Source organism: Protopterus annectens, chromosome 3.part1 (genome assembly GCF_019279795.1).
Source record: "Protopterus annectens isolate FY-2018-M chromosome 3.part1, PAN1.0, whole genome shotgun sequence".
Lineage (NCBI taxonomy): Eukaryota > Metazoa > Chordata > Ceratodontiformes > Protopteridae > Protopterus > Protopterus annectens.
In genome coordinates, this window is record NC_056732.1 from 1,357,132,207 (window position 1) to 1,357,157,221 (window position 25,015).

Below are 25,015 nucleotides of genomic sequence, written 5' to 3' on the forward strand. Positions count from 1 at the left end.
AATAAGTGTAATGCCATTGGCCGCCAAAAGAAGCAGTTTCTAGAAAATGGGAATCAAAAGTTAAACTAACTGTAATTAAAGTATTCACTGCTGTAAAGGAGATAAATGAACATGAAGCAGGATCATTAGAAATGAAAAGGAGAAAATTATAAAGAAAGAAAGAAAGAAATGGAATTTGTGGAAACAATATATGCAAAATAATGTTCACAAAGAAGAGTAAGATTTAAGGGAAGCCATGAAGTGAGGAATAATGTTGGAATGAATGTTAATTGTTAAAAAGAGAATTTGTACACTTTATGAAAATAATGAACATGTTACTACAGTTTGTTTTCTATTAAATAATGCATACTTATTTCATTATTTAAACTATGATTTAATAAAGATATCTACAAAGATAAAGGATTTAGAGACAATGGCTCAAAAAGTAAATTATGCTATGCAGTATGATTGGTCAGTGATAAAAGATAATAAGTCCCTGGGGTGGCAGCATAAGGAGCGTGTTTCACAGACTCTGTCATCCTTCTGTTACAGAGGGTACTTGTCAGCCCTCCGTACAGTTCTAAAGACTAGCAGGAAATAGGAGCTTAGTCTGCTGTAAAGCATGCAACACAGACTTACCAAAATGTTACGTGTATTTAGGGGGTATGAGCAGACATTTACAAGTGTTGGCATGTACGAGTGAAAAGATGGTATATTAAGGTGGATATGAGTTGTACACCACATTTTTTCAGGGCAAGTCGAAATGTGAGGATGAGTAATAAAGAGAGAATGGAGAAAACTGAACAAGGAAGGCACCAGGAAGGGAACTTTGCAACTTAAACTTAGAAAAATAGTACTTTAGAGAATACTAAGTATCTGGAATGTATTTCATGAGGCAATGAAAGAATGTGAGTCATGAGAAGGGTTCAGGAGTACTTGGGTCAGAGCGAGAAGGAATGGGACAAGAGTATCAGAAGGTCAGCTGCACAGGAACTGGTTGTAATACTCTGAAGGATTCTGTAGGCAGTTGGTCTTTTCATGTCAACATCTTCATATGTTCATATGCTGGCTTGATTTGACACAAACATAATTTAAAAATGAAAAGTGGCACACATTTTGATTCATGCTTTCCCTTGAGACAGCTCTTCTTGCAAGCTTCTTGTCTTCTCTGCCCTTTAAGAATCAAGTCAGATTATTTGGGCTGTTCTTTCTGATATTTATTTAAAGCATGTTTTAGGTATAAGAACTGTATGAAAAAGGTACTGCCCTAATAAATGTTTCCTCAGAGAGATAATTGCTTAAACTGTACAGTTTACACCAGGTATCTATAATTACCAGTTTCACAGAACTAGATGCTTACCTTTCCATTGCTTTTCCACAGAGAGTATCCCATTTATCCTTCAGCTCAGCTATTAGTTCTCCCAGTTGCTGGCTGTCTGCAAGGATCTGAGCCTTCTCCCTCAGCGATCGGCCACTTTTTAGTGTTGCTTCATAGACAGGACGTTTGGAGCGCAGAAACTTCTGAAATTCCTGCCAAGAATTAAAAAAAAGATAGCATAAATCAGACAGTACTGATAAACAAGCATGGAAACAATGGAGTTTCAGGATATCTGACCCATGATAAAAAGGACAATATAAAGACCATATGCAACAGAAGTTTCATCCCAGCTGGACTACAAGGAGAGTCCATACCACAAAAATACTTTGCATATCTTAATGTGATAAAATTAAAGAGAACCTTCTCTTTCCTTTAATTGCTGTCACTGCTTTTTTAGAAAAGAGAAATGCATAAACCTGTGATACTCAAAGCTAAGAAAAAGATTTATTCTTTCTGTTGTACCTTGTGTTGTACCAACTGCTGTTTAATTTCATCATGGTTCACTGCGATTTCCTTGTTGTTCTCCAGATTCAGTTCTGCCTCATCCATCCAGTCTAACAGAAGCTGCCGGGATTCACTAAACTGAAGTGACAGAGAAACAGTCAAAAATACATAGGCAGTAGCCCAGTTTGCTTAGTAGTAAAGATGTAATATAGCTTTAGATGACATTTCAATATGAAATAATTGTTTGACATTTCTACACACACACACACACACACACACACACACACACACACACACACACACACACACACGCGCGCGCACACACATGCACACACACTGACTGTACTAACTGATCTAGCCCTATCTCAATATCATGGAACAAGTAACATGAATTAGTTATAAACTTCATATCTTTGTTCCTATGTTCTTACAGAGTTTCACAAATGTTCTTTTCGCTCCTTCTGCAGCCTTAAGTAACTATCATGAACATGGGTAAAGATCTAGCTTTAAAATTCTTGAATTCTAAAATGTTGTTCCACTACAATTTCAATCAATCAGTATTATTTCCATTAGTTTTGTAACTCCTACTTTATGCCTTAGCAATGCACTTGCTTTGCTGTTTATGATTTATGAGTAACGCAACTATGAGACTGAAGTAGTATGCCTCATTATGTGTGGGATTTTGTAATCTTAGATGATCATACTGCTGATTATGTCAGATAGGCATCTTGAGTATGTCATATTTCAATGTAACCTTATGTGCCAGTATCATTACTAACAAGTTAAACAGCATGAGCAATTAATGAAGTTAGTCTCGTGTGAAATGTATTGCATTTTGCAAATTGTAAATATGTTGAATTTTTGTTAAAGCATTTGTGACATCTACTTCCAAAAATCTCATTTGTCACCTTACACCCACAATCTCATGCAAGCTATATCTGTGTGAACAAACTGCAGTAAAAAAGAAGTACATACTTCTTTCTAAAACTCTTTGATGACCACAAAACAACACCTGATAGTTCATCCTATCAAATCCTTGGGCAACTTCAAAGGAGTTAAAAATGTCCATATGGATATTAACTGTCTGGTACCTTACAAATAAGAATTATTAGTTTATGTAATGGATCTAGCCAGTACTCAAACTTTCTGAAACCTGGCTTGAGACATAATATATAATTGTCTAGCATAGAAGATTAAGGATCTGATCTGTTAAATAGCTATTTCCTGTAATCCAGGGTAAATGACTTGATTCTTCCAACTCTATTTGCCTACAACGTGAGCAAGTCACTCACCAGAGTCACCATTTTAATTGTCGGTCAAAAGGAGTAGTTTATTTAGCCAACTGTTCAGAATGTTTTTCTTTTTATGTGGGAAAGACTAAAAGGACCCTGAAAGCATGAATAAATGAGCATAATTATGATATTAAGAAGTGACTAATGACTAATGCACTTTATAAGCATATATTATGTTGTAAGTCTAGTTCATTTCTGTTTTGGGTGATAGAACAAGATGATCAGAATTCAAGGGGTGGACAGCAGGGAAACCCTGTTGGAATACAGAGAACTGCTTTGGCAGTTAATGTTAAATGCATGTACTCTACCCTAGGATTAAATGAAGCGGTCTCTCTACTACTGGTATTAAAATTAAGGGCAGCAAAACTTTAGTGAGTTTTTTTATTAATTTATTGTGAGTTAATTTCAATGAATGGTTTATGAAGTTTATAAACACTTAAAACATGTTTGCATTTTTTAGAAGTATTTTATTAATTTTTATGAATTATTATTACTTATTGAGATATGGATAGTTTAAGTATTTATAATTAAAGATATTAATATATATAATATTAGTATGTGTTATTAAGATGTATTCTTGTTATTGGTTGTAAGTTGTTGACTTTTACAAAATTTTTTACACTTTTTTAAGCATTTGTACATTTTGTTCCTTCAATTTACCTGTAGGTATTTGTGTGCATGTCTATGTTTGTGTTTTCTGTGATGAAGTGATGGCCTTTCCAGGACTGGCTTCAATGCCTTTTGTCCAGTAACTGCTGAGATGGCCTGATTCTTCAAAAAAGCATGGATTAGATTATGTAGGTATTTAGAGCATGAATGAAATAAATTAATAGCCGAATCAATCAATTCAATTTATTAAAAATATCCCAAGTTATCTGTTACATCCCAGTGGCTACCTGTGATGACATAATACTTTTCCCAGGTGCTTGCCTTATGCTCTACAACTCTGACCTAAGACAGGCTGTTATATCTGTGATGTCCCTCCACTGGGCTAGTAATCAAGGAGTCTCAATACTCATCACTGACACAGGTGGGGAACAGTGAGGTAGAACAAAAATAGTTACAGTATTTTCAGGTGCAGCTCTCTATACCAAGTGCAATTTCCCTTAAGAGCACACAGGGAGCACACTGCAGTCCTGGGGTCTCTGTTCCAAGTAGCTGACACATGCACTCTTTGAGATTTGATTTTCACACACACACACACACACACACACACACACACACACACACACACACACACACACACACACACACACACACACACACACACACCTGGGACAGATTACCCACTATGCCACCTCCACCCAGACTATAAGGTAGATTCACTGCCACCAGCCAGCTACTTTAGGGCTCTTACCATGGTGCCCAATTACTCAATGAAATTAGTACTTATGCAAATGGTAATGTCTGACCAAGAGGCAAGGCCTTCAGGAGCATGAAGCCAAATTTGCCACCAAATAAATGCAATTATTCTCAAGGGTTAAAATATTTTCTAAAAGAACAGCCACAATGAAAGGTATAATATATTTAATAATAAATAATAAAACAGAAAACATGAAAATACTAAATATCTATTTACAATAAAAATCAGAGTTTCAATTCATAGGAAATATAAAAAATAGCACAGATGGCAAGACTCAAACAGATACAGAAAAACAATACTTTTAGCTAATTACACTATATTTTCCTAACTTACTGAAGAAATACTGTTTCTTAGTTAAGTTACATACTAAAGCAAGGCAAGATGAAGTGGGTGAGTGGTCTTGTCAGTTCCAAAGCAGAGTGCTGGGTGTGATCACATCTCTCACTAATATCTAAATATAATTTCAGTGCTGGCTACAGAATGACATTACATCTGGTCACCTGATTCTGTGTTTCCCACACTATTCCCCCCTGACTAGAAGCAGAGCCAGGATCTAGCACAGATGTGTCACAATACACACCTAGGACTTTCCTAAAACTTATTCTAGCATCTAGAGACTGTAAAACAATTCCAACCCTTTCATCCTTCCTGTAGAGACTAACCAACCATTATCTGGCACCCCAGGGTAGCAATTAGTTCACTACTAAAGACAATAAAAGCAGGATCCCAGCCCAGACATTGCATCTCTGGCTGCATTCAGGCCTGTGAGATAAAATCTTTATAGCCTACACCAAGTCATTATTTTCAAGCTATTTTCTTTTAAAGTTAGCTGGGCTGAGCTTAAAACCTTCCCTTCCAGTACCCTCTGTTAAAATCTATATACTTCAACAGTTAACAACAGTACAGTCTGACATAAATGTATATTTCTTTTCTGTCCAGGAGGACCTACTATTGATACATTTTTAACACAAGCAACTTTACAAACACATTTTTAAAACAAGCATCTGTTCACATCAGATTGATATTAAAATGACATAAAATTATTTACAAAACTCCAGCTAGTTATGCTGGTATATGTTACACATGCACTATCCTACTCTCCCTGGCACAGCTGGCAATACCTCACATCATCATAATATCCTCAGGTCACACCATCTGTCATTTCATAACACATCAATGGTCTGATATTACTTTTTATAACAATTATATAAATATTAATTCTATAGTGGACTGTCTCCTGGTCTCATTATCACTGAAAGAATGAAACTTTGATGAAAACACATTAGCAGTAACATTCATGTGTAACCTTTATGCTCCTCATATCTCTTAACCTTTTAGCTCAAAAAATCTGGACAAAGCCAAACATAATGGGGGTACAAAGCCCCAAAAAATAGGGACACATTTTAAATATTGTTCTTATAAACTTAGAAATAAGCTAGAATAAAAGGTCTTGTGTTATGATGCACTTTCTTGCAGGATATATAGTCTGAAACACAAATACCTTTCATTATTTAGTGAATTCATTCCTCATTGATTTGCCATAAAATTCTGAAAACAAACAAATTTTATGAGGAACAGCCCAACAATTTGAGTAAAAAATCTGGGCATTCTGTGAAAATCTGGACAGTTGAGAGGTATGATGCTCCTCTTCCCAAGTTCTTCCCAATAATGTAGTTACTGCAGAACAGTTAATGTTATAGAAAGGTTATCTACACTTACCAGTATTTGCATAGGAAATAATGAATATATAGTTTTATGTCTTTTAGCTTTGATTAGAAAAGGTGTAAGAAACAGCTGTTCCTGAGATCCAGCTGCACAAAGGAAAGGCTCAATTATTATTCAGAAATCCATAAAGTGTGCATACAATACGATTATTGCTTCTTATCTGGGTGGTAAAATTGCTGAAGTTAAGTAGCACCATATACTGTTACTGCGATTACCACTGATTCCAAGGGAGGGCGTGCAATAGGCTCTCACAAGGGATGGAACCCACTTGTATGAGTGGTATAATTCTATAACACCCAACTTCCTTTGCAACAGATGCCTTCATATGATTGCCTGTTTCCACTAGGAATTTTACTATGTTCTGTGCACCCCTGGCATGCATGACCACCTCCCTTCTGAAGGAAGCAGCCAGGAATGGCTTCATTAATCCTCTTTTCCCCCCACTAGCTCGTCAGTCCCTACAGCGCTAACTGAATGTCTTAAACATTCAGGGCTCTTTTTCTTTTTATGCTACAGACCTCTCTGTTTTTGTTTAACATGATGGTTTCCATCATTTCCATGTATGATAAGCACTGAACACCTTTTGGATATCTCCTTACCAGTATGTCAACTACTGAGGGCTTAGATAAGGTCCGTTTAGTCTTTACAACCCTGACCCCATATGGTTTGTGGGATAAACTGTTACAGAACTGGAGTATGACCTTATCCCATTCAGAAACATCTGTTAGGCATGTCCAGGACATCTTAACTTCTTATTTAGGTCTTCCAAGTCTGTACATTCTTTGTCCTACTTGTCTGACCCAACTCACCATCTAGTACTGATTAGTTGATAGCCCAGACCAGGCATCTAGAATATATGGCCTTGGGTTTGATGACATGACTACAAAGTTTATCACTGATTTTTGGACCAAGGTGTTCTAATTCCAAGCCATTTGTAAGTAGTTTTGTATTAGAAAATGGTGTTTGTTATGGACAATCCATGAGTAGCACAGAAAAAAAAATAATAAATGAAGTCACCAGACAGGTTTAGATTAGGCAAGCTGTTCCTCTCAGTTACTCTCTTCCATGTCTCTCCATAATTCCTGATATGAGCACCGAAGGTTCCCAGCATGGCTACATAGTAAGTACTACCATATCAAGCACTACTCATATGGCCTCCACCAAGATAGAATATTCTGAATATAAATGTAGGCACAGCAGAAAGACTGAGTTTTCTTTTATGCAACTCCCATCCACATTTAGGTGACCCTCTTATCTGCTGGTACCAATGTTAACCCTGAAGCACTCAGCCCGGGGCTTGCAAATATTCCACATTTACTTGAGGCCCTCCCCAAGATGAAGGTCAGGGCCAGGAAAGAGAGAGAGACTACATCCTGCTAGGAAGTCTTGTTCTAGATCCAGTGCTGAAAGTAGAGGAATAGCCAACTGTATTTAACTGGCACATGCCAGCATCATATACAAGCTCTGTCTCCTTCCCTAGCAGTGAGGATTCATTCCACATCCCAATGTACCGTTTCTGTTTTTTTTTTTTTTACATTCTTTTCATTGAACATATCAAAATATACACTACATTATTACTCAAAAGCACCAAAATTTTTTATGTTGTCAGCCCCTGTTATGCAATATTAGTACATACAGAAGTACACTGCATATAACAGTAGTTCTTCTTTTTATATACATATTGCAACCTTTCATTTCAAAACTATGTTATTAATTCACACTTTTGTTTTCCCCAAATTTGTACATCCTTTGAGAGAAACTAACACCCCTTTTTAACTGCAACCTCTAGCATTGCATATGGTCTAATGAAAAATGAGACATAAATTGGGACACCACCCTACTCCCTAGATGCTGACATAATCCACTTATAAATATTATCACTTAATATACCTGTTCTGTACTTTCTCCTATTTCTTCCTGACTTTCCCCTACTTTTCTTATTCCCCCTGGTATGCCAGTACACATCTACATATTCTTAAATTACTGACCTTCACTATCTGCTCTCTTAACTGACCCTTCCAGCCTTCAGCTATAAGATGCCTTATCCATCCTCCTAGATACAGTAACTGTACCTTCTCTTGCTCTCTCCACTCATCCTCCTTTTCATCTAACCCCAAGAGTATGAACCTCCAACATTTTGAGACTCACTTCTCATACGCTCTTTCTCATTCCTTCTTTCAACTGTTCCATTGCTGTTTAACTGTTTGGCACTCCAAAACTACTTATTTTGCCAGGGTCTATGTAATCCGTCCTAATCTATCCTGCTCTTACCTGTCACTTTACTGGCATGGCTCCTGAATCCCACCATTTACCTTAGTAATGGTGAGCTCACACAGTGTTCCATGTAGCATTCTAGGCTGAACCCAATTATGGGTGTCACTCTCCCACTAGGAACTTTCCAGTGAATACTACCTCCAAGTATGGCTCCAAGGGTGGGTCCTGATATCTATGATTCAGGCAAGTTTCTCTTACTCATTAAATAGACCATCACGAGGGACCACATTTTGAACACTTGTATCTGTTTCCACATCCTAGACCAATTAGCCAAGAGAAAATTACTAGAAGCATATAGTCTTAGACAAAATGACTCCTAGGGTTAATGAGGCAGATCTTTTATAACAATGCCATATGCCCAGGAAGGCTTTGAATGATGAAAGTTTACCTGGTTATTATTCTGTAAAGGTGGATAGGTTTAGAAGAAAATGGAGAAGGGTAGGTTTGACAGTAAAAGGGGAATGGTTGTCATGATCATTAGCTAATAAGTGAATTCTCTACATTTGATCAGTATAGTCCTTCCTTGTTTAATATTCCTCCCATTAAAATATCATTCACCTTTGATAGTTTGTACGTCATGGATGTATACTCCACCATTAAGACCACACTGACTGGGTTAAAACATTCAGCCAACATCAAATCAAACTTGATTCATTAGTTCCCTAGATGGTGGTGGATGATTTCAACCATGATTGGTTGCACATCATTGTTTCTATTTTGGAACATGAAACCAGTTTGGTGTTGCTCCACCTGGTGAACAGGCAATACAATTATATCCCCTAAAAGAAGACCCAGTGGTCAGGGATCTGGGAATGCATGCTGACCAGACCTCTCAAACACCTGGGGACAAATTTCAACAGAATCAGGTACAAGTCAAGAAAAAATCAGGGACAGTCAGGGATACTTTTAAAATATTAGTGCTATTAACTTGAAACATTGACAGTATCAGAGCATATGAATTAATACACATTATCCGAAGGAAAAGAAGTTTATAACTCTTAATTATTGTCATTATTCATTAAGTGTAATTCACCACCTTTCCTCCAAATGTCACTAGTTTTAGGAGGGATTAAGAGGGACAGAGTTAAAATTTGAGTCAAAATCAGGGATGTCCCTGAAAATCAGGGACAGTTGAGAGGTATGATGCTGACAGTAATCTGACTTTTGGCCACCGTGTGTCTACTATTGTGAGAAAGTCATTCCAAGTTCCACAACTTATAAGTAAGGGCATGGCATCCAGTTTCCAAAGAGGTCATCATTCAACTGTACTCAGCTCTCATCAGGTCAGTCATTCAGTAAATCACATCCTTTGGCATGTACCTGGCCGGGCACTTGCAACAACTTCAGGGACCACAAAGGTTCCTTACAAAAAAATACAGGGAGTAAAGTACAAGTCATGTGTGGACCATCTCAAAGCCCTATCCCTGTACTTGGTCTCCTGCAGGCTGCTGCATGGTTATCTATGCCTAGCCTACATGGCATCTTCTGATCTCACACAATGGATCTGTTGAAGATCCAAAAAGTAAACAGCATCAGAAATACTCACTCTAAACCTTGACTTTGACATAAACAGTTCATGTTGGAGGGACAGTTGTGCATCTCAAAGACTACCATTTCTCTGGAAAAGGCTTCCCATCCATGTGAAACAAAGTTCATCTCTAACTCTGTTCAAATGTAACTTGGATCAATGGATGACAAGCCTGAAACTTCCCCTGGTTTGGCACATATATCCCTAATGGACAGGGGGCAGTGAGTATTTGATATGTACAAGCGTATATAATAACTGTAAAATTCCTTGGGGTGTTGGCACATCAGCAATATTTTGGTAAATTTGGGATAAGCTTGGCTAAGATTAAAATGGCTCTTGGGCTGATAGCCTTGCAACTACCTATTCAGGTTATAATTCATTTACAGACTGCCTTTTGCCTGCTTCTAGTAAAATTTGTCATAATTTAACATGTTTTACAAGATGTAATAAGTGACTGTTTTCTTGTATTTTACTGAGATTGAATTCTGGACATCAGCTTCACTTAAAATACCTGCTTTTATTTGTAATTTTGAAAGTGTTATATCAATGTTAGTATGTGAAGTACATGTTTTTATATTTGGGACTTTGAAAGTGTTGTATCAATGGCAGCATATGAATTGCATGATTTCTAGCCCTGGTATTCATTTTAAGTCTCATAAGATATAAATTAGAAGCTATTTGTGTTTAAAAAGTTAGTTAATATGCCTGTGGATATAAATTCCCTATGGCATATTAAAAAAACTAAGCAGATCCATGCTTGAAAGTCTGGGGTAAATACAACATATCTGGGTAGTTTGGAGTAGCCAATCAACTTATTTTTGAGGAGGTGATAAAAAACAGATTGCCTGTGGAAAACACATAGAGTGAGTACAACAAACAAATTCCAGACAGACACTGACACGAAGCCAGGTCCGAACCCTCAACCCAGGAAATGTACTAGAGAATTTTACTTCCAAATCACTGCGCTGCAGCTACTCAAAGTTACTTCAAAGTAGTGTGTGATCCAAGATAGCTGTGGCAAAGACACAGGTCTTACTGTTTTAATGAATGAGATTTATTAGGGTTATAATTTCAATATAAACATCTCTTTCTATTTTTTTTTAATTCACCCAAGGTGTTATGAACCATAGCCTGACCCTTGCTGCTCTGTAAAATGGTTGTGCATTCTTTTAGGTAGTACATTATATGTGTAATATTTGATTGCTAGGAGACATAAAACTCTTATTGTTTTCATGAGTGATATTTATTATGCTTACAATTTGGCTGAAAATGGTTATGCATTACTTCATCTCGTAAATGATGGGCATAATATTTGACTGCTAAGGAATATCAAACAATGATTATTCTACTGTTAAGAATCTCACTTGTGGAGTACCACAAAGGAATATGTAAAGACCCATATTTCCTCATCTATTAAATTCACTTCCCAAATTAAGAAAATGCAGACATTTTGCCTTGTTTGTGCACTGAGCATCCCTAGCTGACAGCACTACTGTAATACAAACAGAATGGAACATTATGCTTGACTGGCTAAACAACAGTAACTTACTGATTAGTTTATTTTAAGTAAAGGCTATGACACCTTACTATTCAATGCCAATATTCAAACCTATTTGATTGAATGGTACTCATATTGGATGAATAACACAACATGCCCAGTAAGGATTTTATTATCTTTAATATTGTGTGTTTAGTCAATTTCAGAAATTTTGTGGTAAATCAACTTTATGCGACAGTGAAAGAGCTGCCTCTCCTCAACTTAAGTAGTTCCAGGGATTGCTCATTTCATAATGTTTATTGAGCATAACACAATAATTTATAATAGATGGGTTGCTTCTTTAGAGAGAGTGCACAACATTTATTAATGATTAACTGGTTTACACATCACTATCATTTACCCATAAACCAGCCAGGTGCCCTTGGTAATATGTCGGTTTGATTCAGAGAGTACTGCTGCATGTATCCCTATAGTGTCGTGGTTTGCTATTAGGGTACACATGGTCATGTGGGGAGTTGCAGTTCTTCTTATAACTTGGCACTAAGCAAGTCTGTTTTTGAATTATGTTCCATACAGTGGGATACTTTTGCCCCATGTCTCAGTTTCATGTGCCACAGGTCTCTAAAGTTGGCTGCTCATATTTCTGTGTCAAAGTGATATTTTCATTGTTTTGAAATGTGGAATTAAAAAAAAAAAAAACATTTTTATTTGAAGAAGAGAACACAATCTAAGTAAACTTTGCAGACAATTGTCTCACTACAATTTCATTAAATTTCCACAAGTTTATATCAAACTATTTTGGAGACATGGTCCTTTAGTTATAAGGAACAAAACCAGCTAGAAATAATCAGTGATGAGACAGCACATTGTTTTACATCATCAGCAGTAACAGAGTTAAAATTGCATACTTGCAAGTTGTGTGTGCGTAATTATGTTATTTAAAGGAAAAAGCATCACATCTTGGGCTATCTGTGTGTTATATAGTGCAGGCGGTGTAAGAGGGATCATATACATTCTAAAGGGGCACAGCAGGAAAGGACTGTGTCCTCTCAAGGAGAACTAGAATGCAAGGTAATCTTGTGGTATATTGAGGATACGTAGTAGGATACCACTGTGGTCCCTACACGGAGTGCCCACGTGCTGTTGATAGCAGGCTATGCTATGTTCCATGCAGCAGAAGGCTGTATACAGTGTGGACCAGTGGTCCACAGGAATGAGCAATGCAAGCCAAGGAGTTAAAAAACTGCATTAGACCCATTACCTATCCTTTTGTACTGCTACTCATTTGCATCTCTTTTGTGCTTTATGCTGCGACTAATTTTACAGATCTTAGAGTTCTGGTATTGTACTGCTCACTGGCGCTCATGGGAGTTGTTAAGTTGTCACTGTGCTACAACAGCAATTGCAACTGTATACAGAGAAAATGATAGAACATTTGTCTAACTATATGTATGTGGTTTATGCATGTGCACATGCGCACATGTACACATGTGTACCTGTCTGTTTATAACATTCCATATTCTACATTAATTTCATGGCTTCCAAATAATACCTACTGTAGACTAGTTAAGCTTGGTGGGGAAGCACCACTCATTAGGAAAAGACAATAACTATAAATTGATGCAGAGTGACATTACAAAGTAACGCCAACAAAGAATGGCATAGACAGATGGAACTGTATATTTCCTTTGACTCTCTTTTAGCTTACATTAGCTGGGTATATGACTGTGAAAAATATGTGTTCACTCATGCATAAAAAGAGACAGACAGGGTCACAAAGGCCATTATGATGTTCATGTATCAGTGAGTGAGCATTGTGTAATGTTTTATCTCTCTGGGATTATACTAGTGAAATGATGCTATTACTACTATTGTCATCAAAAGCAGCCAAAAGAACTGATATCTTCAACTATGTTAGAAATAACCTCATCTGTCTCATAAAGATAGCCCAGAATAAAGGAATAAGTCAAGTAGATTCTAGAGATGGAGTTTATGCAGTAGATTGTACTGATTTCACTCTCTTAGCAAGTAGTTTGACTGCCATAACATGGAATGGGTATCCCAGAAAACAAGCATATCTGCCTATTATATATTTCCTGGTAAAATACTTATTTCTAGTATTCTGTGGCATGTGTCAGATTTGAGTTAATACCCATCATTTCACATAACTCGGTAAATGTCAATGAAGCTATTTTTAAACTCTGAGTAAATAATGCTCTCACCTGTTTGGCACGCTTCCTGGCCTCTTCCAGTACCTGTCCCCTCCTAGTGGTGCTTTGGAATACTTTCCCCCAGCGATCCTGAACTGTAACTAGGAGATTGAGAATTACTGTGCAGTCTTGTTCTCGGCTAAATTCTTTCAGTTGACATGACTCACTTTCCAAGGCTGATAGCTTTTCATTGTATGATTTGACCTCTGCTACCAAAACCTGCAAAACAAATGTGTTAATTTTTATCAGAATATACATGTATGAGAGCAACCCAAGTCACTATTAAATGCAGCAGTTTATCTGTCTTGATTTCTGACCATGGAATGCATTCTCAGCCAAAATGGTTTGGAGCATTAACAAATGGAATAAAACATATCCACAGGCTTGATATAAAATGGCTACAGGAGTAGAGAGAAAACAAAGCATTGTCTTTAATCTACACAGATTTTCAGGTCTAGAATATGCAAGTGATATTTTTCTCCATGTACAGAGATGATGGATCATACATCAAGGGATGCTTCTCCCCCATTCACCAAAAAAAATAATTTTTCTTTAATTATTTGGTGGGCTACATGTAAGTTAGGCACAGATACGGTGCTGGACACAAAGCATGAGGATAATTAGTGAAGTACCTCACTTCTGGCACAAAGCATTCTGGTGGGATAAACTAGTGCTTCAAGGACTGCTAGCTTAACTTGGTTGTAGCATTACTCCCAAAAGTACTCGCTAATGCTTGAAAGTCCCCCTGAGGTAACTGCACAGGTGATATGGAAGGAGGGATTAAAGTAGCTAGCATGGTTATGCAAAGAAGCAATCTTTTTATTCAAAATTAATGGAAAAGCTATAGCAATTTTTCTCTCTCAAGCTGTCTTTTTAATTGCATTTGCATTCATATGTAGCTCTACAGAGATAGAGATAAAGTATAAAGGAAAAGACAGAGAGAGAGCTCAAAGCATAAAGTTTTTTTTAGTCCTTTCCTCCATGCCTGTTAACCTTCAGCTCTGTACTACTAATTTTGATTCCATTCATTTTTCTTTTACATCACCCTTTCAAGCATTTTTGGAGGCTGGAGTAGGAGATAGGGCCATCATCCAGACAATCTTGGAAGATGATGGGAGTTAAGCTATTTTAATCCCCAGAGTCCACTGTTATGTGTGCATGTCACCCTACAACATCATCCCAACGTGCAGGAGATTAAAAAAGACTATTGTGCGATGTCTGAGAGAATCTGCTGCATGCTGAAACACCCACTTTTGTGGTTATTAGTTGTGCATGGTGGTGAGCTTCTACCCTTAACAGCATGTGCAAGTCACACTGGTTTCTCTGCCTCACCCACCCTTGGCTAACTCATCCAGCACCCAGGACACTAATCGATTTTGAGTCATCTGAGTTGCAGTCAGGATCTTATCCCTCTTTGATACACTGTCAACTACATAAATCTGTATTTGAATCCGAAAAAAAAATGAGCTATCAGGACATAGCTGTATGATACCATAGTTTTGTTTTTATGCCCGGCTCTGTTAGCATTCAGTAATTAAACAGCACAAATAAGCTTTTAAGCACATCTTCTGTATTAAAAAGGTATACTACCTTACAAAAACATCTGCCATTACATAAGGGAAAGAAGAAGAAGAAAAAAAAACTGAAAACATTTGCTGTTTTCATTTTTACTCCATTCCCCTATATGACCATTAATCTTCCATCTGGATGCTTATTAACTCATTCATTCCCTCAGGGATGACAGCCCAATGGCTCATTCATTATAGGATCATAAGATGCATAGAAATTTACTAGGTTAATGGCTCTAGGGCCCTTACAAGCCTAGCCAAGTTAACCACTTGTTCCCAAGAGTGTCTTTTATGAGTAGACACTGAATCAGCACCTTTTACCCCTATCTAAGTGGGATACAGGTGGAACTCCAGAGATGAATTTATGGTTTCCCATCCAGTCATCCAAATTATGCTTAAATAGGGTCAATGAGGGAGTCTGCTTAACATAGATTGGAAGTCTGTTCCAGAAATTTGGTAACCTCTGTGAGACAAATCTGTCCCTTCAGCAAGCTTTATTGATGTCACATACCAGGTTAAGATCCCTTGAGTGTGTGGCATGTGTACCATTTGACTTGTGAATGTGCAGCATTACCATTAAGGCAGAATTGGAGATTGTCTTAAATGCAAGGCACAGGTCATTGTGAGCAGTCTGTATCACACAGAATAAAGAGACAGTGATTTCAGTTCCGCATATGACATGTACAGGTGACCCTAAATTTTCTTTGTAAGAAACCTTTGTGGTCTCTCCAAATAGTGCAGGTGCTTGAAGAGATACTTACAAAGTGGGCATTATACTCTGTATTATTGGAATGATGAGGGAAGAGTACAGGGGGATTATAACATTTTTTTTTCTGGAGGCAAGTCTCTTATGAGGTGAGCAATATAGAATGCCCTTTTAACTACTGTGGAGACATGGTGATCAAAGGTAAGGTTGCTATCAACCTGTGTGCCCAGGTCTCTCATTAGTGATTGCATGCCTAAGGTATTGCTATTTATGTAGTATTTTGCAGGAACATCACCCTTGCCAAAGGGGATGATAATGCATTTTTTTGCATTGAGTTTAAGTCAATGACTTTGGCAGCAATCATTAGTGTAAGTCCTTCTTGCAGGATATTGACATTCTTAGGGGACTGAATGAACGCTCCTAGTTTGCAGTCATCAGCAAACTTTGTCAGCCACAGACCTTTTGCTTTTTCCTGCACAGTAGGGCCCCACAGGCTCCTGTGGGACACCAGGGGTTACTGGTTTGTTGGAGGCAGAGTCTTCTATGTAGACAGTAAGAGTTCTACTGGTGAGCCAGTTTGCAATCCACCTGACTGTATATGGGTTGATACCCAGCTGGGTGAGTCTTGAAGAAGTCCACCAAGTTTAACAGGTACAATCTCCCTTTGACAAAGCCAAACTGGGTAGGGTCAAGTGTTTGTAGACTACCTATATCTTTGTTGATAAGGTCCATGATGGTATGCTCCATGGCCTTGCAGATAAGGCTCGTTAGGATTATGGGTCTATAGTTCCCTGGTTCCGTAGATACATCCCCTTTATGCAAAAAGAATACTGTAGCTATTCTCCATTCAGGAGGGATGAAACCTGTACTAAAGCTATGATTGAACATTGCTAATTCCTGTGTTAATCCATTAAGAACACAGCCTGGGATGTTGTCTGGTCCCATTGAGGCTGTGTTTTTAGACTTGGAGAGGGCTTTTAAGACTTGCTCCTTGGAGATACTAGGTGGGGGACAGATGATAGGAATACTTTGTGGTATATGTGGCAGGAACAGGGTACTGAAGTTTGCAATGAACCGGTCAGCCAGCAGGTTGGCTATTTCCACCGGTTCTGTCTTTACAAATCTGGGCTTTTCCTTTAAGGATTCGTACATAGCTAAAGAATGCCTTATGGTTTTCCTTAGCTAGGGATGCTAATTTGAATTCATAAGTAGCTTTAGATGACTTTACAAGATGTCTTATTTGCCTATTTAAGTTGAAGAGGTAGTGCTTCCAGGTTTGAGACCATAATTCCCTACTCTTAGACAACAATTTCTTCCTCTTACTGTACAGCCTGTTAATGGCTGATGTCAACCAGGCATTTTTTTTCTTCCTTGATGATCTTGCTTTGATCCTATCAGGTATGGCAGAGTTATTTATTTATTTTATTTATTTTACATTTGTTGACCGGGCTAGTCTAGCTGGAGAAATTTCCATTTTCAGTAGAGGCCTGGGGAGAAAAGCTCCACAGAAATAAGTACATAGAGACAAATCATCAGTAAAAATAAAAATATTAGTATAAATGTTAGTGAAAACAATAATAACAGGGGGGCGTGGCCAAGGATGAACACAGGATAGTAGCAGATTTCTTCAGCTCCACCAATTTCATTACACTGATAGGAATTAATTGCTTAAAAAATTAATTTTTGAAGTAATTTTCTTTCTAAATATGTTTGTTTTATATAGTTCTTGAACTATATCTAAAAAAGAAAGGAAATTTTAACAATATTCCTGTCAGAAATCACTTTGGAAATTTTCCTGTCAGTTTCTCAAGACTCCAGCATCAAGAAAGAACTTCAGTCTCTGATAACTATAATCCAGCAACTTACTGCTAAGATGGATAAAATGGATACTAAAATTGATACCTTCATAGAAAAAACTACAAAACAAATAGACTTGTTACATATAGACCTGCAACAACAGAAGATCCAGATGACAGGCATAGAAGAAGCTGTGAATGACATGGAAAATAGAATCCAAGAAGAGGAAATCAACATTGAGTTTCTGCTGAAACAAAATACACATTTACAAACAAAGCTGGATGACCTGGAAAATAGATCTAGGCACAATAACATTAGGATTTTTGGACTGCCAGAAAATATTGAATGTAACAATATTACTTTTTAACAACATGGATCCCTAAAACTTTAGACTTACCAGAAGCATTCTCTTTTGGTATCGAAAGAGCACATAGATCTATAGCTAATACTAACTCTAACAAAAACTATCCTAGATCAGTTGTAGTTAGATTTCTATCATCTTTTGATAAAGAGATGGTTCTTAAATCTGCTTGGGCTAAAGCTCCTGTTAAGATTAATGAGACAACTGTGCTTTGACAATGACTATTCTTCCTTGGTAATAGCTAAAAGAAAAGTTTTTCTGCCACTAATAAGGGAGCTTAAAAAAGCACAGTTTAAAACATACCTTCTGTTTCCTGCCAAGCTAAAAATCTTCCTTCCTGATGGTCCTAAAACTTTTGATGACTTAGACTCTGCTTTACTGTTTATCAAAAAAAATAAGATTTTGGATAAAATAGAGGAAATAGAATGGGCTAGTCCTTCATTAAAGAGACTGGCAACTGAAACTTCATGGAAGACTTCAGAGAAGAAGAAGAGACTAAAAAACAAATGATTTGTTCTATGTTTTTTTTTTTCTCTCATCATTTTATTTCATTATTAATCTTTTTAAATATAGTTCCTGCATTTCCAGAAAGCCACAAATATTCTGAAAAAGATTTAATCAAAGTTATTCTCTGTGTGCAAAGAAATGTTTTGTTTCATAACCAGTCAAAATATCTGAGGAACTAATAACAAGCTATTATTCAATTTGTTTCTCTTTCTGAAAAGAGAAGTAAGGTCAGTAATTTGATACATTTTTTCTTTTTTCTCCTTTTCTTCTTTTCTTTGTTTAAACAATGACATTCTATTTAGATTATGTAGTGGGTAAAGGGTGGGGAGGGCAGGAGAGAAGAGTAATGAAAATATGATAAATGGAATAATAACATATTTATTCCTTGTAAAAGTTTATATGTTCTTCAAATGCTATTCCTAATTATATGATTATACTGCCTATGCTTGTTTGTAAATAATCTGTCATGCTTTAACTAATAATAATTAGAACTAAATAATAGTAAATAATATGTTTTATTTTTAACTCTATTAATATAAACAGTAAGTAATATTCCATTGTATATATTTCTTATAGCTTTCTCTTACATTTTTATTTCTGCTTTACACTGTTTTATTTTCTACTCTCTTTTCTTTTCTTTATTCTTTCTCTTTATTTATTTTTTTCATATTAATATATAAAATGCTTTTGATCATATAGACACAGTAAATAATAAGATTTGCATAACAATTGAGTTGGGACAAAATATTGAGTTTTATTACTTATTAATAACTTTGGGCTTAATTTCACTTACATAGAGGCTGTAATAACCTGTAAAATACATCGCAAAGGTTTTGTCATGTTTAGATGCATTTACACTGCTAAATGAATGTTTGTCACTAGTTTTTAACAAGTTTCCGCCAAAATGTTAAGGGAGACAATCTGGGATGTGGGCTACCTCATGAACAGTGTCCTCGAGTTGTTTTAAAAGCTTCAACTCTCAGAATTCTCACAGAGAAGCTGAAAGCAGTCAATTTGACCTTTGACCCAGATATCACACTGACACATCACAGATTCAGGAAGAACACTCTACCAGGAAGTAGAACTGATGCAAATGCGACTATGTGAAGGAAAATGAACTCTTTAACATTTAAATGTGAGTTATTTTATATAATTACTTAAATATCTATGTTATAATTCATAAAATATGTCAGTTATAATGATTTTAAATGATGCAGTTTCTTGTAGTAAGTAAATGTCTTATTTTAGAAGGCATAGAAAATGAAACATTTATTCAAGTGTTTTGAAAATCTACTTGACTGCAGCATACTAATCTATGTTAAAACTTATGTTCCAAACATATACATTACTATAACTCATTTAATTCATCTGATTGACAAGCATAAATAACTTTATAACTCTATTCTGGAAGAAATTGTCATGTGATATATTTTAAAGCAGTAGTATAGACATACAAAATACAGATGGCTTTTTACAATAATGCAAGTGTTTCTGAGAATTTGCATAACTATGCAGTATGATTTATAACAATTTCTATAAATATAATATTTTATTCTATTGACAATAATGAGTATGAGTAAAATGCTCATATACAAGCAATTCAAGGTTTTTGGAAGCTGTTGACTGCATTTACATGACAGAAAATAGATGCATCTTAATATATGTAATGTCTGAACCATATTAGCCAAGTTTTTGATTTAAATGAATGTTAGAACTTATTTTTACATACTTTGAATAAATGAATATGTAAATATGCCTTCCTTTTTTTTTTTTTTTCTCTCTCTCTCTTGGTTTCTAATATCAAGATTATTTGAATGCTATTTGAATACAAGTGTATTATATTACATAGATGTATATAGTAGTATGAATAGTTTAAAAAAAAAAAGTTTATTTTAGTTTATATGATGCTGTTTTATCAAATGTGTAGTCTTGTCTTGCTAGATAATTGAATTGAAAGCTGTTAATTTAAGTTAAATGTAACCAGTATTAAATTGATAAGGTGGTAGCTGAGGTACTGCTGCTTAGGGTACGGGGTTAACTTGAGTGGTAAATACTACTCTAAGTTGGAGTTTTAACTCCAGGCTGGATGCAAGGTTTAATCCTTACATTATTTTCACTTGTTCATTGTTATATGTATATAGTTTTGACATCCACAATATATTTTGTACACTCATTGTCACTACAAACAAAATTGAATCCTATACAAAATCCCATAAGAGATTCAATAAATAAAGCTATATTTAAAGGTACACCTAAAGGAGGAGATGTAACATTACTTATGTTGTTATTTGTTATTTTGATCATAAGATTCTTAAGTTTTAAAAATGCCAAATGACATCTTTAAAAGGAATTTCTTTAAACATTAATGGATTGAATAATCCGTGTAAAAGGGCAAGCCTAATAAGATACATTAATTTACATAAGGCCAACTTAGTCTTCCTGCAAGAAACCCATCTCTTGCAAAAAGATATTGATAAACTAGCCACAAACAAATATACAGTATTGGTTAGTTCAGAGCACACTCAGAAAAAAAGAGGAGTGGCTATTTTATGGAATAAAAGTATGCCCATTCCTAAAACCATTAAGTCCTATCAGGATGACAAAGGAATGTTTTGTATGGTTACAATACAAATTAATGGGAAGACTTACACTTTAATTAATGTATATTGGATACCTGGAATTGGTATTAATACAGTAAAACATCATCTTGATAAGATCATATCATTCTCTATAGGAGATATTATTTTAGCTGGTGACTTTAATTGTATACTACATGAAAGTGATACTACCACTATAGGAAAAGAAGAATTACATCTAATGCAAAACATTTAAATGATTTTGCTAATTCTTATCATTTGAATGATATTAATAATCAGATAGATTCAAAATCATTACCATACACCTTTTTTCTAACAGATACAAAACTTATTCAAAATAGATAGGGTCTTTATTTCTAACCAGATGGTAACAGATTTAATTAATTCCAAAATCATTTCATGTCCTATATCTGATCATAATTCAATTGTTTTTGAATTCATGATAAAAATACTCATAATGTTCAGATCAAAAGGATACCAGCATACTTAACTCAACTAAAAGACTATAAAGAATATATACTTTCAGAAGTAAAACATTTTTAGACATAAATAATACTCCTGAAGTCTCCATTGTCTATGTTTGGGATGCCTTAAAATCATATCTATATGGACAAAGTATCAGATGGTATAATAATAAAAGGAAATCTTGGGATAAGGAATTGTTAGATATTCAAAGTAAATTAGACTCATAAACATAATAATAAAGAAAATATTATGGACAAGAAAGTTATTGAAGAAATAAACAAACTAAATGAGAAATACAAAGAAATTTTAACTCATAAAGTTAAAATAACTTTAGAGAAATACAAGTTTTGTCTTATTCAATAAGCCCCAAATACTTACATAGACTTAAAAATAAAACAAAAAGGTTGAATAAACAAAGCCATATCAAAGAAATCTTTTCTCTAAGGAAAAAGAAGAATGTTTCTAGTATACCAGAAATACTAGATGAATTTAGAAATCACTTTCACAAAATTAACCATAATAACATTAACATGGAACCTAAAGATAAAATAAAGGAGTTTATAACCACAAACATGAATAAAAAGCTTAATAAACAACAGATTAAACTATTGGACAAAAGTATTTCATATACAGAGGTTATTACACAAATAAATAAGCTTAAATCAAACAAAGCACCGGGTAATGATGGTATTATACCAGAGATATATAAAATCCTTTCTAAAAGTACATATTCATTAATACATAAGGTTTTTATTTTGGCCCAAACTGAGTTAATAACCCCCCATCTTGGCAATATACATTTATTTCGCCAATTTTAAAACCTAATAAAGATCCAACTAGATGTACTTCATATTGGCCCATCTCATTACTTAATGTTGATTATAAAATGTTTATGAGTATTTTTGCTGATAGATTGAAGACAATCATCCCCGGCATTATAGATATAGATCAGACAGGCTTCATTGTAAATAGAAATACATTTTGATAATATAAGAATTAATTGATTTTGCAAATAGGAAAAAGAAAGATTTAACACTTCTTAGTCTTGATATAAGTTCAGCATTTGATTCAGTAAGTTGGGACTATCTGCTTACCTTACTGAAGTGCACAAACTTCTCAGATGCATTTGTAAATCTAATTGAGCATTTATACAAAGGAACATTGGCTTATATTAAGGTAGGAACATATGTATCACAAAAAATACCCATTTTTAAAGGTACAAAACAAGGATGTCCACTTTCTCCACGATTATTCACTTTAGTAATGGAGCCTTGGGCTAATTTGATCAGAAACAGTACTGACATAGAGGGTTTTGAAATAGATGAAAATACAACATCCAAAATTCAACTTTTTGCAGATGATGTTCTAATTACATCAGCAGGATCTAATTCTTCTATGCAGTCTCTATTTGATAAAATGATGAATTTTAAAAGTATTTCTGGTTTAATATTCAATGAAGAAAAACTAAAATACTACCTATATATACACAAAAAATATTCTCATTAGTGATTTTACTAAATATGTACCCAATTCAGGTCAGATAACTTATTTAGGTATAATACTATCTAAAGATATTAAATCTATTATATATAATAATTATAATACCTGTTTTCTTAATATACAAAATCTTTTTAATACCTGGAATAATATGTTTTTACTATGGAGGAGAGACTTACAATTATTAAAATGATAATATTCCCCAAGATTTTATACTTAATACAATCAATAATACTTCCACCTACAAAAATAATTATCAAGAAACTGAATACACTAATGTTAAATTTCATATGGGCACCTAATAGACCTAGGATTGCATTAAAGAAACATACTAATAGCTGGTCTCAAGGGGTATTTCTTTTCCAGACTTTAATTTATATACTATCTCTTCTATTGTAAAAGTTATTACTTTATTAATAGATCAGTTATATGTCAAAATGGAAAGATTATTGGGAGCTAATTAGTATGCACTTCATGAAAATCTCCTTAACACATAAAAATATGATTGTAAATAACTCCATGTTATGGTTACTAAAGGAATTTTGTACTTCACCTATTACACCTAAACATATGGTTTGTTACCCATTAAATATTATTATTAGCTATCGTAACTTTATATTCATGCACCCTAAGTATAGGGAATGGAATTTTATTATATTCCCTATAATGTATACTCAGGGTATGCTTTTGTCATCTACTTCTGAAGGAATTCATTTAGCTATAGATAATGATCTAACGTACTGGTATCAGTTGATATCTGATAATAAAGTTAAAAATCTAGATTTCTTAAAACAAGAATTTGATCTAAGAGAAACTTGCTGGTTAGAGGTTCAGACCTTTAGACAACATCTCATTAATAAAATAGATCTAATGTCTATAACAGTTAAAGAATCTATTCCAACACTGATTGATTACTTGATATTAAATTTACAACATAAAGTTTCTGATAAAGGTAAACTTTCATACATACATAAAATTATCAGACAAGAAACTTTTTACAGTATAGATATATACTGTAATTATTTCACTTCTATTAATGGGGACCCACCAAATCAACAAGATAAACAATATATATTGGAATCTACCTATAGAACTACGTCTTCCATTGTCTGGAGACTTTATACATGGAAATTTTTACATAGATCTTTTTATACACCTTTGATGATGAATAAAATAAATAATAAAGATAATCTATGTAAGAGATGTAATGTAGAAATTAATGCTGACTGGGCTCATATGTTTTATGACTGTATAAAATTGAAAGAATACTGGAAGTCAATTAATGAATTTTTGCAGGCTCTTTCTACAGATAATTTCATTATTTCTAAATCTCTTATATTATTCAACACACCTGCACCTCAAAGTGTTAAAAGGTTAAGCTTCCCTTGTTATGGTCTATTCTAGCAGTGGCTAGGAAAATAATAACCAGAAATTGGATTTCAGATACACCTCCTTCGTTCAATGAATTTAAAAATGTTATGAATATAGTGTGCCATATGGAAATAAACACAATTAGGTCAAGAACAACTAGAAAAACATCTTATTATATTGTATGGGATAATTTACAAAATTTGTTAAAAAATCCTAATTTCAATAGCATGGTATTTTAGTTTAATTGATCTGATTGTAGTGGATGTCTTTGTAAATACTTTAGCTGTTTTGTTGAATGTTATAATCATATCTATTTTTAATTACTTGTATAAAATTGTTATGATATTTCTCTTGTATGTTAAAACAATAAACCTGTTTTGAAAAAAAAAACAATAATAACAAACTCAACAATATAAGATTATTACTACAAGAGTTAATTACTATCATACACAGTT

The 25,015-nt window shown here is 34.8% G+C and overlaps 1 protein-coding gene across 1 annotated transcript in view; it reads right to left on the reverse strand.

Annotated features, from left to right (window-relative positions):
• Positions 1-25,015, reverse strand: part of LOC122797773 (microtubule-actin cross-linking factor 1-like) — an 899,011-nt gene that overhangs the window by 285,143 nt on the left and 588,853 nt on the right. Inside the window, exons 23-25 of the mRNA XM_044066295.1 lie at positions 13,704-13,910; positions 1,820-1,939; positions 1,340-1,509 (exon numbers count right to left, since the gene is read on the reverse strand). Of these exons, the coding sequence (XP_043922230.1) occupies positions 1,340-1,509; positions 1,820-1,939; positions 13,704-13,910 (497 nt within the window). The remainder of the gene's footprint in view (positions 1-1,339; positions 1,510-1,819; positions 1,940-13,703; positions 13,911-25,015) is intronic.